Source organism: Melopsittacus undulatus, chromosome 6 (assembly GCF_012275295.1).
Source record: "Melopsittacus undulatus isolate bMelUnd1 chromosome 6, bMelUnd1.mat.Z, whole genome shotgun sequence".
Classification (NCBI taxonomy): domain Eukaryota; kingdom Metazoa; phylum Chordata; class Aves; order Psittaciformes; family Psittaculidae; genus Melopsittacus; species Melopsittacus undulatus.
Window position 1 is genome coordinate 42,093,989 of NC_047532.1, and position 15,797 is coordinate 42,109,785.

Sequence of the window (15,797 nt, forward strand, 5' to 3'; positions counted from 1 at the left end):
AAAGGAAGGAGTTCAGTCAAACTCTGAAAACCAGTGTTTGCCAGTAGGTTCTTAGCACACTAGCAAAGCTCCAATGCTAAAAGCAGATGGAGGAAAGACTGATGTCGATGAGGAACTAAATAAAAATAATATTGATGCTGGTAATGGAATACATGTATAACTACCTTACAACTCATATGGTCCCTTTGTACTTCATAAGTACTCCTGAAATCACTGTCCAGCACAGTGTTTACAATAAGCAGTCTTGTTGACTCATGCTATTTTTTACAGCGGTAACAATATCTGGTAGCAAGTGTTTATAGGACTGGAGACCTTCTCTGGTAGAGGGCAGCAGGTAAGCAGACTGCTCGTTTATAACTGACAACATGATTAGCAACGGCTGGGGAAATGTTTATCTAAATCCTTACATGGAGATTGTTAATGCCCAGAATTGCCTGTGATTTAACTGCCAGGAAGCTACAACCAGCCACATTATTCCAATGTTTAGGACATTTACTGCTCAGTTGCTGGATTTGCTGCTATTTAAAAATATTCCTGTGATTTATCACACCCTATAGCTTGGTGGAACAGACCAAAGCCTTTCTCATCACAAAACACTCCTTCCCAATAGCATTAGCAGTGCTTTGTTGTAGCTGTGATGGCCTCAGCATTACGGGTATAGATGATATCTGCTATCAAACCACTTGATTTAGCTGGAAAAAACCCCATGCTTTTATGTACAGAAACTTCTGGTGCAGAAGAACAAATTTGAAACTTTCCATATCTGCTTCAGACTTGAGTAAAACCTTGTATGCCTAAAAGCTCACTCTTTCTTTGCAGTCACAGCCCCTGTTTTTATATTGCAATGCTGGTCTAGTGGTGTTCAGAAGGTATATCTGGTTAGTGTGCGGTCACTAAATAGCTCAGCTTCATGTAGGATACTGGTGTCTGGAGGGTGGGAAATAGGCAGGATGCAATTGCTTCTTCCAGTGTAGCTGAGGGCCATGTAGGCATCTTGCTGGGGCATCTTTTCTTCTCTTGCATGCTAGACAAAGAACTGGAGGCTCACAAGGTGGGAATTTATATTAGGCACAGGTGTACAGATAACTGCTGAAATCCTATTGTTGTCACTCTCTGTGAGTGCCATCATGCTTTTCTTATCCCTATAGTGGGGCTGAATTTATTAATGTGATGCTTTGGTTGCCTACATTTGTTCTGAATTCCCTCAGGTTCAATGGGGCAGATCTCACTTCCTGCTCACCCTCCTAACTTCCTCTGACAGGTCTGAAAACTTTACTCAGTGCCAGGTCAGAAACTTCTGCCACAGAAAATTCTTGTCCCTCTCCAGGCTGCTGGTGATTCAAAGCTCATTCATCCTTGCCAGAATGTCTTAATACGTGTTCTCTTATCTTAGCATGAAGCCTATCTTTGGTGAACTCCAACAAAAAATTTTGCATTTCTACCTGGTTCCTCTGTTTTTATTTTCTTTCACTCAGTCTACCTGAACCAATGTCAATAATATCTTTCCTTTTGTATTTGCTCATTTATGACTTCATTGAATGTTAGACATTACACATTAAACTTCCACTCCTCTTCCAGAACTGTGCTTTTCCTGTCCTTTGCTATCCTTTGCTTCCCCTTTTCACAATAGGTCTATGCATTTATGAAACACCCAGCTGCATCACAACCCCCAAAAGACAACAAGCAGGAACCAGTTTCCTTCTATTAATTAATTCTATCAGCCGAGTTTAAATCAAGACAGTGCACCAAAACACACCTTTTGAAGCCTGCATGCTCTGAGCACAAGCTCAGTTCCCTGTGGCTGTGGCATGGACTTGGGTGACTTTACAAGATGTTACAAAGTCATATACATCAAATAACTGTCCTAGCAGCCAGCACAATACTACTCAGCAACATGTCCACTTTCCATCAACATATTATGACTCTCTCTCCTTGCTCCTCCAGCTGACTGAAAGCCTAGCAAGTCTATGGCTCTTTTCCATGGCCTGATTTTCAATTAAGAGATAATGTCAGTTCATCAGATAGTGTTCCTCTGCTATTGCAGGAAGCAGAAATGTAGTAAGCAGAGGTCAACTGCTGAAAATCCGTATGCCTGGCTAAAAGATTATATAATATGTTAAGCTAATTTTACTTCATTTCATATTCATATATATTAGTGCAGCTTTTGTTATATACTTATCCTTATGTAAGTTACATCTGTTCTTTTATTCACTCATCCATGTTTGCTCTGCTTTCAGATTTATGAAACAACCATTCCACCAAGCTCAGCAAATGATGGGCATAATAACTTATCTAAATTGCAAAGTATGTGATGCCTTTGAGGTAAACTCAGATGTGAAGGTTTTATGAAGTGTCTCACATGTGGAAATGTAGGAAAGTGTTTATTTGCCATCTCCTGTCTCTCCTTTGGCTCTTGAAATGATGTTAAGAGGATCCTGTGAAACTGCTATGAAAGCCTAGGGCCTAAATAGAGAAAAATAGTAGAACTACATTATTATCTTCATAGGGTAAGTAGAGTCATACTGGCACTTGCACTTAACATGGCTCTCTCCTCTTTGGATGTCAAACGTTTCTGGTTGATAGTCTCTAAAGTGTCTATTGATTTAATGTAATTCCTCTCACTGTTACAATCTTGTGAAGCTTTATTAATGAACTTATGAGACAGGAAAGTAATCTTTCTTTATTTTTACTTTTACAAGTTTGCAGAGAAGCAAAGGGCTTACAGAAGAAAGCAGGAGCCTTCCTGACATTTTATGTATCTGACATACTCTAAATTCCTCTGCCTGTCTGTAGCTGCTATGAAGTTCTGTAATGGCCATGCAGATATCTGGTTCCTTGAGTTACTCAGGGCCAAGCTTTACCACTGGTCCCAGCATTCATCTTCATATTAGATGTCAGCAAAGAAGCTAGCCAATAACCTGGCTATTCTGCTAGTGTCCCCCTCTGCTTAAGAGCCAGTGACTGCAGTGGATTTTGAGGGACAGAGCAGAATTATCAGATTAGTTCCCCTCTATCTCTCTTGGAAGTTTCTTGTTCATTGCTGCTGAGGCTTGTGCGTCAGAGATTGTGGCTTAAACCACTGAGCTAAGTCAGTCTTGTTTAAAAAATAAATTAAAATGTAATTTGAATTAATAAGAGAATTTGCTAAAATCTAGTAACTAAAAGTATATTTCTACCTCTGTTCACTGGTGAAGACTTAAGCCTCTTTAAAAGAGAGGGTTTGGTGCTCTTTCCCATAACATTTCCCATTAACTGCTTTAGGTGGGCTACCCATTCATAAGGGTGGCTTCAGAGAAGTCTCTCCTCATCTAATGCTTATGGTATGATATTTAAGGACCTTTGTGACTCAACTTATAACGCAAGTTGGACAGAGCCAGGAACTGAAAAAAAATCTTAAGCCCTAGTATGTTGCCTTGAATCCTCTCTAAGTCCAGGAGTCTGGCCACCAGCAAGTTCAGTTTGGGAATTCCTGACAACTATAAAAAGCAGGAGGGTGGTAAGAGTTTTTTAGGAATGCCCATGTTCCTGAAGTAGACAGGGACTTAGCCCCTCCAGTAACTACTTGAAATGTCTTAGACCCAGTTGTCTTGCTTCCCTAAAGGGCTAATACATATCTTACACTTTATCCAGCGGACTGTAAGGAAAAGCATCAGTAAAATTCTGGACAATATGGATTTTGGGAAACTGACCCCACTGTTGGTTTTTTTTTTCTGCCTCTAAGGCATTCTTTACGCTACATGGGTAAAGCATCTGCAGGACAGTGTTTCTTAATCTCTCAAAGTAATCCAGGCTCTCCTGAGTCAGCTCTCCTTGTGGCTGGAGAGGCTGTGACCTGGTAATACTGAGAAAGGCATCTTTGCAGCAATATTCTCTTTTCTCCAGCTAATTACAAGGTCATTTTTAATTTCTTTGTATTTAAATCTTCAAAAATAAATTAGCCCATCTGATAGTTTGCTTTAAAATGTAAATTTGCCAGCAAATTGGATGAGCAGCGCAGCACCCAAAACACTTGAAGCTATGCATATATTATTACTTCGTCAGTCCTGCAAATTCAAAATTGCTCAGATCAATTTCAAACTAATTTGATAAGCAATAATGACAAAAGGAAAAGTGTTTGGGTGTCAGGCTTTGCACCCTTCTATGTCAAATTTCAACCTGAATGATCTTTTTACGGCTGACTGTAGAATATAGAACTCTGAAAAGGGTGGTTTGTAACAGCAATCCTGACAGACCCTTTAACCATTTGGAAAATAGGCACGGCTATAATTCTGCTGCATTAGAGAAAAATGTTGAGTGCTTTCATTAGGTGCAACAGCTGTTTCTATTGCAAAAGCCAAACTTCACTGGTGGTAACGTAGCTGTCAGCTTTCTTGAGTTTTGCATTTATAGCTGATTGTATAAACACCTTAATGTTCTCTTTTGCTTTCAAATATATGTAAATTAATTCAATACCAAAAATACAAATAACTACATTGTAACTAGGTCTGTGTGCAGGTTCTTTGTAGGCTTCTACAATCAGTGTCATGTGATAACAAACCAAGGAATACTGAAATATTTGAAATGGTTCTAGCACAAATGACATGCAGTAATTCACACCACGTCAATTTTTAATCATGAGATTAAATCCTTCTTTGTAATGTGTTGGAGCTCTTTAACCTAGCATAACATTCTTAATTAGAGCTGATTGAAAAAAACACCAACAAAAACACCCAAAACCTAAAAAAAGTCCAATCCCAAACCAACAAAACAACCAACAAAAAATCCAATATAAAGAAGTTCCAACAAGCTCCTTGAGTGTTTTCCTGTCTCTGTTTAAAGAGATTTTGTCTTCCTAAGAGCATGTGAATATACTGAAATCAATTTCTGGAAAAAAAAAAGTAGAAAAGAAATACTTGATGATGCTCTCAATTTCTTTGTTCTGATATAATTTCAAGAAAATATTTTTGTATTAAGAAGCAAAGAGTGAGTTCAGCTTAGAACAAGATGCTTCAAATCAAAAGTTTGTCTGAGTTGTCAAAAATGAAATGCAAAACTATGTTTAGAATGCAAATAAATTTTGAAGCACCAAATTTTAAAATGGCAGAGAGCACATTTTTATGGATTCAGCAGATTTTATTCCTGAACATTGAATTCTGTACAGGTTCACGTGGCATAAAATGGGACACCAGCCCATTCTTAAATGTTAGCTTGACTTATGTTAAGATTACACTGAAAGTATCCAGAGAAAGATAACGGATGTACATACATACATATGAATACACTGAAAAAAAATACTTTGCCTTAACGAATTTACAATTAAATACTAGCCACTGTCTCTTGAAATTTGTGGGAATAATTTTGGTATCACCAACAAACTTTTGATGAGCCTTCAATAAGTATTTAGTTATCTGTGTACTTGGTCTAACTTTCAGTCACGACCTCTTTTCAACGGCCTCTGAGCAGTGGTGATTCAGAGTAGTGAAAATGGGGCTGGTCGTTCAAACACTTAACTGTGGATTAAAATCCTGACTTTTGGAAAAACTTTGGAAAACTGTCTTGATATTTAAATCTATTGTCTGAAAATGCAAAGAATAAGTGCTAGAGAAGTACTGGGAATAGCCTATTTGTAAATATATCATTGACTGTTAGCATTCATCTAGTTATCAGTATTAGTTATATATGGCAGGAAATATGTGTGTAATTGAATATAAATAATTCATCTTAAACGTAGTGTTTGTGTTGCAAAAGATTCTCATATGATCTGTAGGCAGGTGTGAGAGATCTGGAGACTATCCTGGCACAATGTAAAAGCAGTATGAATATTTATCCTTTGTTTTGCCTCATGAGTGCTTGAAAGAGATGAAACCCAGTCTGTCTGTAATTTTTGGCATTTGGGTTTTGCTTACTTTCTGAAAACATTCTGTACTTGGAAAACTTTATTAACAGCCACTGATCTGACAGCTAACTGAAGCAATACACCTACTCAGACTTTCTTTCAGAGAAGATGACTTCAGAAATTTTAATTCAAATCACTTGGAAACTTGGATTCTGAAAACACGTTGACCCTTTGCTCCTGTGATTTCTTTACACCACCTTTGTCTTATCTGCTTATCCTGTTTACGCTGACCCAGTGCAGCCAGGGTTTGGTTTTCAGCACCTTCCCTGAGATCTGTCTGTAAACCCTAAATCCCAAAGAAGGACAATTTCATATTCTGCCAGTGCAGAAATTCAAACCCTCTCTTCTCCAGCCTTCTGCTGCAGCCACAACCCAGAGCAAGTGTGCGTCTGTCTAGGAACTGATGGAGCCATAAGGCATGGGGTAAGACCACTGCTTTGAATCATTAGTAACATTTTACCTTCCTGGTGATGAATTGCTTTCCTTTTCCTCAGAAGAGGCTGAATGCTGAATGCCGAGAGCTGTGATTTGCTCTGGTTTGAAAGACTTTGTGAAAACATATGATACTCCTATTACCTCCCAGCCTGACCTATTATTCATTACGTTGTGTCAGATTCATCTGTACAGAGAACCAACATAAGACCCTGCATTTCACAAATCCTTTAAGAATTAAATTGACTGGTTGCTGTGCAAAGACTCCAGAAAGGTATTTACATGTCTTTTACCTCTCACATCACCAAAGCCTCATTTGAGCTCCACTAATGGACCTGTTTTGTTGGGCTGAATTTTGTTCCATAACAACTTCCCACCCCAGTTAGCACAGTACCTCATATGACAAAGATGAAAATATAATTATCAGCCAAAAATAAGCTATTCAAGGCTTGTTTTCTTTTTCTTTCTTTCTTTTTTTTTTCCCCTCCATTAGATAACCACATGAGACTATTAACATGAACAAAGTTCAACTATAGGGGCTAAAGCCTAAACACTGGCAGAGTTCAAGGCATACAGTCAGGTTTCAAATGGAACCTACTTTCTTTTCTAGCTTTTGAACAGATACGACTCAGATGGACATTCACTCCCCAGGGAACAATATACTTCCTTGTCCTTTGCTGCAGGGTTTTACCTTTTGAATTTTATTCCACACACGTGTTTTACTCCTTCTTCCTTCAAGGGTGTCCATGGCATCTGCCATTAGCAACTGCAGCTGTGGCACCAAGATAAAAATTATCAGTGTGGAATTCACACAGAAATAACTTCTCTAAATACACAGATTAAAACCTAATTAAAAAATCATTTGTATGCTGATGATTTTATTACTCATCTTTCACACAATGAGCACCTCATCTTTGCTTCAGCCATTACACTGTATTATTGTGGATATAAAATACTTAACAATGGCAAAAAAATCCTCTGGAAAATTTGTATTTAAGCCTATACGTTTTAATGCAGTAAATGTTTATACTCAGTAAAGGAATTGGGTTGTAGAGAATAAAGGCTCCATATTTCATTCTTTAGCTGCCTGGGATATTCTTTGTTGTACATGAATGCTTTTTAGTATTTTCTCCCAAGGCTAATGTATCATAATTTAAAGCAGCATGTAAAACCTCACAAGAGGACAACACTAAAGCTGAGATGCTTTTACTGTAGCTGGAAGTATCTAGCTCATTTTCCATGCTTTTACTATCCTTTTTCTTTGGCAAACCTTCCCTTCTCCCCATCATTCAGCATAACAGAGCATAAAAACAAGGCTGACAATTTCTAGCGTAAACTATAAAAAGAAGTTGTAGGAAAATACTTGCTAATCAGTCCTTACTGTTAGAGGGAAGGCTAAAATTCAGGTTAGCTGTAGTGCTCCCACAGTACCCTTCCAGGTTAGTCACAGCATTGCCTCACCCTGCACCTTTCCCAAACACTTGAGAATGTTTCAACTGCTCTTAATTCCGGAACAGAGAGAGACGGGGACAGACTCAATACCTGTGATATTGCTGTGCTCTATTAGGTCTATTCAGAAAAGTTTAGCTGGTTAAAGTGAACCCAGACAATAACTTTTCAGTGTCTCTTCCCAAATTGTTACACATTACAAGTAAATGGCGAAGTATTATTGTACACATTCATAGAGGTATTGTCTCTTTTTCTGTACCTAGATGGGCAGTGGTCATGAAACTTAAAAACATCAGAGTTTAGGCTCATCTACACAGGATATAAAAATGCTGCCTTGAGATTCAAGGAGCAGATCTGTATTTCCTCAGCTTTCCCTTCATATTCAGGTTTTTGAAGTTAAAATTCTTTGTCTGTGTCCCAACACTGGATAAAGGGTGCAGGAATCTTCTTTTGAATCTCTAAATAGACATACTATGGTTGCTTCCAGCCTGCTTTCTCTGTGCTTGTGCAGCCACCAAGTTGAATCTTATTGATCCCAATGTTTGATGGAAACTTATTTTTTTTAAGTAAGTCATGCATCAGCACTCATGAAAAAAAACCAACAAACAAACCCACAAGTTTCTGCCTCTGACTTCAATGTGAAAAGAGTCAAGAACTTGTCAGAAATTTTCCATAACAATACTCTTATGACAGATAATCTTCTATGAATCCAGAATAGACACAGTGCAGAGATTAAGGGTATTAAGGGCAGAATGGGCAAAGCACAGATCCTGAATCAAACCAGGCAGAGAAGGAACTGGGTGAGAAAAGGGAGGATTCCTCCATTGCTTTTCTTAGAGTGGTTCTCTCTGAAAAAGTAGTGGAACAGCATGCACTGAGGCAGGGACCAGGACAATGGTCTGTCACCCCTAAGGGGCCAAGCTGAACCAGGCTGGAGACTTCACTGCTTTGTGCAAGGATTTTAAACAAGAAGCCTTTCCAGCTAAAGTTTCGCTGATATCAATACATGTCAGTGAAACGTGCCCAGTGTGTGCTCTGGTTTTAATTTTTATCATCCAAAATTTCTCCCCTGCTCTACTGGCAGACAAAATGCTACCAGAGCAGGCAGTTCGCCAACCTAAGCAGTTCTCCCAGAGCTGCTCTTTTTTTTCTTATATCTTCTTGAAGGAAGAATGCTGCATTAAAAATATCTTCATTTGATTTTAAATTGAAATAGATTTATGATTTTTTACAAGCTTTTATCTTGAGTTATGATGTACAAATATGGTGACATTGAAACCACAAACCTTGGAAACATGTTCTTCAAAGTTTTTCCCCACTTATATTCAACTGTTCAACCTAACTGAAATCTTTATTTTTCCAGGGTCTATGAATAAATAGTGACATAAAAAGGCCTCAGTTGAGGTGCTCTGTGCCATAGATTAGGATTCTATTTATTTAGTTACCAGAAGACATTTACACAGAAGAGTTTATACCTGATATGCTTTTGGGATCCTTGCTGTTTCAGTGAAAATTGCACTATTATAAATTCAGTGTGTTTTAAACTTTATACAACTTATACTGTATGTGATAGTAAACACTTGGCATCTTTAGGATTTTCTAACTCATGATTTAACTGCCTTGCTTGGTCATAAAGTCTTATCTCAGTTTTACCACTGTAAAGTCAGAATGACCATGAAGGAATTACTTTAAATTTTTATTAGTACAAGAGATTAGAATTTGGCCAGCTCAGATTTCTCCATGAAGAAATTCAGATGTCTTAGAAATGTGGCTGGAGAGTGAGAAGTTTAGGGAGATGGGGGGGGCTGCCTCTGCAGCATTCATTGGAAGCTGCTGAATCATACCAGTATAGCCCAGTCCTGCAAGTGTTTCACCCTGCCTGGACCTCACTGAAATGAGGAGGATGACAGGTAGGCTGAGCAAGTCGGGATCACCAGAAGGCAACCCAATCACTAGATCCCAGTGATGGGCAGCAATGTTCTGTGCTTGATGCAGTTGTGATGTGGTAGGCAAATGATCCTTACTGGCATAAGAGGAGCTTGTGCCATGCAGGCTAATGTCACCAGGAAAGGTAAAGCCCATTAATCACTCCTTGGTGAAGTCACTCTGCAACTTCTTGGTTGCAGTGTTGTGCCTTAACACTGTGGTGCCTGAAGTATACTAAAACATCCTAGCTACAAAGCATCTGAGCCTCCATTTGAAACACAGACTAAAGATATATTTTTCAGCAGGATGACAAGACAAAGAAACGACTGCTGAGTTAATACATTTTAATGATCTGGACACAGTAACTGGTAGAGGTTTTCTGCCTTTGCTCTTTTAAAAATCATTTTTACCTTGGGCTTAGTAAACAAATCATGTGTGTTTAGTTGAAAGATTTACAAGCTGCCGCTTAAATGTCCCAGCTCAGACCTTTGTTCTGCCCAAACCAACCCTAAGAGACTGAGGACCTATGTTGTGGGTGGCCTGGAGCCTTCCTCAGAAAGCTTTCCAGGGAGGTCAGACTTATGATTACTACATGACAAGATACAGGCAAAAGTGTAATAGCCTGTGCCTTGTATGTGATGTACTAAAAATATTGTACCCTGAAGAAAAACCTATCACTGAAATATGTACCAATAACTCAAGCCCCTTTAGTCAGCCTTGAAATGTGGGCCTGCTGAAGTTTAATAGTAGGAAACTTGCATCAAAAGGCGAATGTCTTTTAATAGCACAGTTTCTTTGCAATGTCGTTTCCCCTTATCTCAAGCCCAGACTTCAAAGTCTGGCAACCACCTCCTGCAGTTGCAGGCCACTGCTCTTCTTCCCTAAAGCAAGCTGCTGCGAAGCTTTAATTCTACAGAGCTTATGAGCTTTGCAGGACTGCAAACAAATGTCAAGGTACTGGCTTTGGGAAAACCAACAGGTTTTAGTGAACTGAAGCTGGATCATCAAAATCGGACTGCATTTAGATACAGGGACTCCGGATGGACTTTATTATTTTTCTAGAATGGAATTCTTAAAATTTGCATGTATGTGAGCTCCCTCCCTCCCTCCCTCCTTCCTCCATCAGAAAACCTGACAGCCTCGTGCAAGAGCAATCATACGGTACTTTCTGATTGCAGCTTATTCATATACGATCAAGCTATTAATGACTCTAGCCTTGCAAAAGCCCTGCTAGCATCACTGCCTTCATTTTGCAAAGGGAAAACAAAAGCATAGCAGGTAGACAGGTTTATTCAGAGACAGGGAGCAGGTTATAGATGGAGCCAGGAAAGAAAACCTTTTCTCCTTTCCCTCCTCTCCTCAGCTTTAGCTAGATTGGGCCTGTTTTGCTGCAGGTGGCTTCTGATGTTAGGTGTTTTAAAGTAGCACGATCTGAGTAATTGCAATCATTTTCTCAGACTGATCTGGGAAGGTTTGGGGGAAAAGAAGAGGTTTTAAAAATATGCCTACAGATGAGTCATGTTGGTTCTATAAAAGTCATCCTTGCAGGTGATAAGCACCTCCTCTGACAAGGCACTGCGGTAGGATTTTAAAACTACTTCAGGTCCACACATTCAAAAAACGATTTCCAGAGCAAACTGCAGTGCAGGGCTCTACCCCAGCCCCAGCCCTTCCCTTCCTGCCTCTAAAGGCCAAAACAAGTATTAGAAATAAAAACTTACCATTCTGACATCTTTCTCACTGGTGTCTTGTAGGTAGGGAAGAGTTGCTAGCTCAGCCATTGCTTGATTAATCACTTGGGACTCTTCCTCAACTCTCTGCAAATGGCCGAGGAAGCTGGCGTAATGCAACCTCTCTATCCCCCATGAACATGCACAGCGATTGTCCTGTTTTCTCAGCAAAAGCAAGTAGGTTATTGGAGAGTCACAGAAAAAACACACTCATCCTTTTAGTCATATGCCTTGAGGCTTATCATCATTTGTATTTGTGCTGGTAATACTATAAGCAATATGGCATCCAGCACCTTTAAGATAGTGCTGCTGTCAATCTTTATAGAGGGGAAAAAAGAAGACTTTCTTGCCATAATCTGTCTAGTAGTACTAGAAAAATAAATATGTTGTTGTAATAGATGTGAAGGGGATGCAGCAGATAACAAACCTGAATGCAATTTTCTCATTTGGAAATGGCTTTTCCATAATCCCCTCTGTTAAATATTACCTGATGTTTATAGATTGCTTTTAAAGTTTCAGTGAAGAGGTTGAGGAAACAGTGCAGTGTGTCAGCTTATGGCTTGTTTGCAGACTAGTCAGATCCATAGTTTTCAAATATACAACCCTGAGGGACTAAAACCTGCAGAGATGGTCTCTGATCCTCCAGGCAGCTAGGCACATGGTAAATTTTAAACATGTGAATACAGAGACTCAGCCAAGTGCTTGCGTAAAATCTCAGCACCTGCTGAAGTGTCTGATGGATGGCAGCCTTACCACCATATCTTTGAAAGTATTCTGTTGCCAAAAATGCAAATAAGCACCCTACCGAGATTTTCAAAAGCAATTTGGCCTAGATTCACGATGAGATGTAGCCATTGTATATCTGAATGCTCAGCCCTTCAGAGTGAAATTTCCATTCATCTAATCAGGGTTTTAAATGTATTTAGATGCTTGAAATTCCAAGAATTGGCATCCATTTTCAAAACCACTTCCAGTATTTTTAGCAGGCCTTTGTTCTGACTGTTACATATGGTAGTATACATTACATAATACTTCCAGGTAGGTGGTTCTAGGTCCAATTGTATATTGAATGGGGTGAAAGGAAAGTCTTGAATGGCATTTATTTTTCAAGAAATGGTGTTCTGTTTTAAAAATTAACATTTCTTGGCAAAGAATCTTCATTATTTGGTTTGATCTTGATCTTTTGCAAGAATTTGTGTGGGGCAAGCATCAAGTGTTATTGAAATGATCATCAACATAGTTATTGTATCAAGTATAAGAATTTAATAAGAGTGCTGTTCTTGCTTTCTATAAAACTTGCAAGAATAATAATTACAAGAATAATAATGGAAAAAAGCTTAGGGTTTTTTTCTTTTTTTAATTCTAGAAAAATAGTTCTGGTACAGTTAATTTTACCCCTTTTTTGAATAAAATACCTGATATAATTGTAAAATAGTATGGAATGTGAGACCATGCACTGCTGACAATGGTAGGAAGGCAGCTATAATCTGAGAGCTCCAGATATGAAAGTAACTGAAAAAGAAAGTACTGAGTCAATGAACTGGTATTTCCATTAGCTGAAGGAGAGAACTGGGCCCTGCAGAGGGAAAAGGAATTCTGGTCAGCAGTTCCCTGGAGTATTGTAGATAGCTTCAGTCAGCTGTGTTTGGAGAGGTTAATTTAAACCCAAGCATCATGGAGCAGAGAAGCCAGTACAGTAGGAGATACCTAATTTGAGAGAAGTGTGGTTTGATTAGTCTATTAATGAAAATGCCAAGAGCTTATTATTCTTCTCAATAAATATAATGCAAGGCTAAATTCCAAAGAGAGACAACAACTGAAAAGGGAAGGAGAGATAAAAGACAATGATAACAGAAGGACCATTGTGTATAAATAGATACCAATAAGACTGGGATGGCAATTAAGCTTCTTATATTTCAGGTTGAAGGTCTGCAGCGTGTTTCACCAAGAGCAGAAAAGTCAGAAAGCCTAACCAGTTTTAAGATGGATTTTATTCAATTTATGAATAGAATATTAGGTGATACAGCCGTGTATAATAGCATGATTTGACATGAGGAGCCAGGAGAGCCCTTCCAGACCTACCCTCTCATGAACTTCTGTTAACCTACCTCTAAGAAAGAAGACCAGGACAATCTTCTTGCAAACTATTTTTATCACTTGAAAACCCCTTTTCTGAAGCCCTGACCTAGTATTAGTAGGAGACATCAGCAAGAAAAAAAATTTCCTGTGATCTCTGATATGTGAAATTGTTAAGCCTGACACAGTCTAGTTTGCATGGCACTAAAGCAAGGAACAAAACAGAACCCCATCTCCACCTGATCACTGGTGTTTGAGAGCCAGATAGCTGTGTCTCCAGGTAGAGCTTTGTGCATTAAAATAAAGAGAAGCAAGCAGTTAATGAGAGAGAAAGAGAGCTCTTATATAAGTGAAATAATCTCACATTTTAGATGCAGCAAAAGGTTTTTCCCTGCTATTCTTGAAATCCGCCCAAAAGCTTTTTGTGTGAGCACTAAGAAATGAGTATATTGAGTCATCAGCTAAGAAAGCAGGTAAAAATCCTCTCCCATCATGCTGTGTCTGTTGGGGGCTTCTTCAATGATTAAGAGAGGAAAGGCAAAATGAAACATTTTTTTCTTTGCTTGACTCTCCAGAAGAAATATGAGAGCATGCCATGTAGATATGGGAAACAAATTTGGCACCTTCGCCAGCATGCACTCTGTGGAAGTTTATAGTAGGTTGAAAATAAATAAGTAACCAACAGTGGGTTTTTTTAAGGGATTAGAGGAAGTTGAACATTGTCAGAGGTGATGTTTCAGTGACAGTGAAAAATGCAGAAAGAGAAAGCAAAAAACTGCTGCTGGCAAGAGAAAAATTTCCACGGGATGCTGAACCATGCGATGAGAATTAAATGAACTACAGCAGAATTCAAGGGGCTACTAAGCTGTAGTAACAAACGCAATAAAGTGGTCAAGCAATTAGATGAAGATGAAAACACCTCAGGTAGACACATCGAAGGTTAAGTAAAGACAAAACCTAAATGGAGACTCCAGTGGAAAAGAGTTGGCTCCTTTAACAAAGAGAAGAAATGCACATTTGGGGAATCAGCATAGGAAACAACAAATGCAGTTCATGGAGTCACAATTGCATACTGGCTAGAAATGCAGTAGCATATTACTGCTGTTGCTTTCTGGATGGGTCTCACCCTTATTGTCTGGTATTCCAAGGAGAATTTAAAGAAGAAAGTAAAAATGAGTAATTGATGGATTTTCTCTTGGTGATTTTATTCATAATGGGTGGTCTTGGCTGAGGTGGGGGTCTTCTCAAGAGAGTTTTTCCCAGCAGACTTTTTGCTGAACAAATTTCCTTTAAATTTAAAAGGGAAAATGAAAAGGTATTTGTCTCCAGAGGTGTCTTTGAAGATCTTCCTTCTAGGACAGAAATAAGGTCCTCATACCCAAAGATCTGCCCTGAGACATCTTCATTCCTCTGACCTTTGGATGAAAAGGCACCTCAAAAAAGCAGATCGGCCTGTTCTGGATGGAGCTTACCTGCTGTTGTTAAATACCCAGCAATATCTAGGACAGCCTTTCATTGCAAAAAGGAGCTGGAGGACATGTGAGAAGAGTGAATTTTGTCCTTTCAGGTATTGAGAAGTTTGGGATGATACCCCCATTTTTTGCTTTTCTCTATGCTCAAGAAAGGATTAATCCTTTATGCCACTTCTATTTATAAATAAAGTTTACTTGCTTGAGTGGTAAAGAAAAAAAGAAGCAAGTGACTGGTCAGCCTGGATTTAAAGCAGGGTCTGTCATATCCTATACGTATTACTATCAGCTTTAAGAACATCATTTTGCAGAAGCCCCTCAGTAGTTCTTTTCTATTGTAGAATCTTTACTAGCATTTTTCAGCTCAAAATCTGAATAAAGTTATGCCTTGCAAGCAGCTCTGTGGTGTATTGCAGTAACAAGCAGAAAAAATCCATCACAATATTTCTTTAATGACTTTGGCACCCTCCAAAAAACGTGTATGCTGAAATCTGTATGTAGTAAACACTTTCCCTCTACTTAAAAAATAGACATCAAACCAGTGAGATCTGTAAATGTACGCATCATGCTGGGAATCATACAGCAGGTTTTGTTCACCTTTATAATGTGAGCCCCTCTGGCAATTGTTTCTCCTGTTAAGTAGCATCATGTGCATGGGACTGCACTGGGAGAAAGGCAAACTTGGTGTGTATAAAGCAGCAGAAATTGCCCCAGTGAAATCACTGGATAGAATAACCCCTTGTCAGTGCTGGTAATCTTGAATAGGAGTAGCTGAAGTTCTGACTAGTACATATATATATATATATATATACACACACACACATATAATTAAGGCAAATA

At 38.8% G+C, this 15,797-nt stretch overlaps 1 protein-coding gene across 1 annotated transcript in view; it reads right to left on the minus strand.

Annotated features, from left to right (window-relative positions):
- Nucleotides 1-6,008: 6,008 nt before the first annotated feature.
- Nucleotides 6,009-15,797, minus strand: part of SPATA16 (spermatogenesis associated 16) — a 148,681-nt gene continuing 138,892 nt past the window's right edge. The window contains exons 9-11 of the mRNA XM_031047077.2: nucleotides 11,404-11,568; nucleotides 6,999-7,079; nucleotides 6,009-6,161 (exon numbers count right to left, since the gene is read on the minus strand). Of these exons, the coding sequence (XP_030902937.2) occupies nucleotides 6,009-6,161; nucleotides 6,999-7,079; nucleotides 11,404-11,568 (399 nt within the window). The remainder of the gene's footprint in view (nucleotides 6,162-6,998; nucleotides 7,080-11,403; nucleotides 11,569-15,797) is intronic.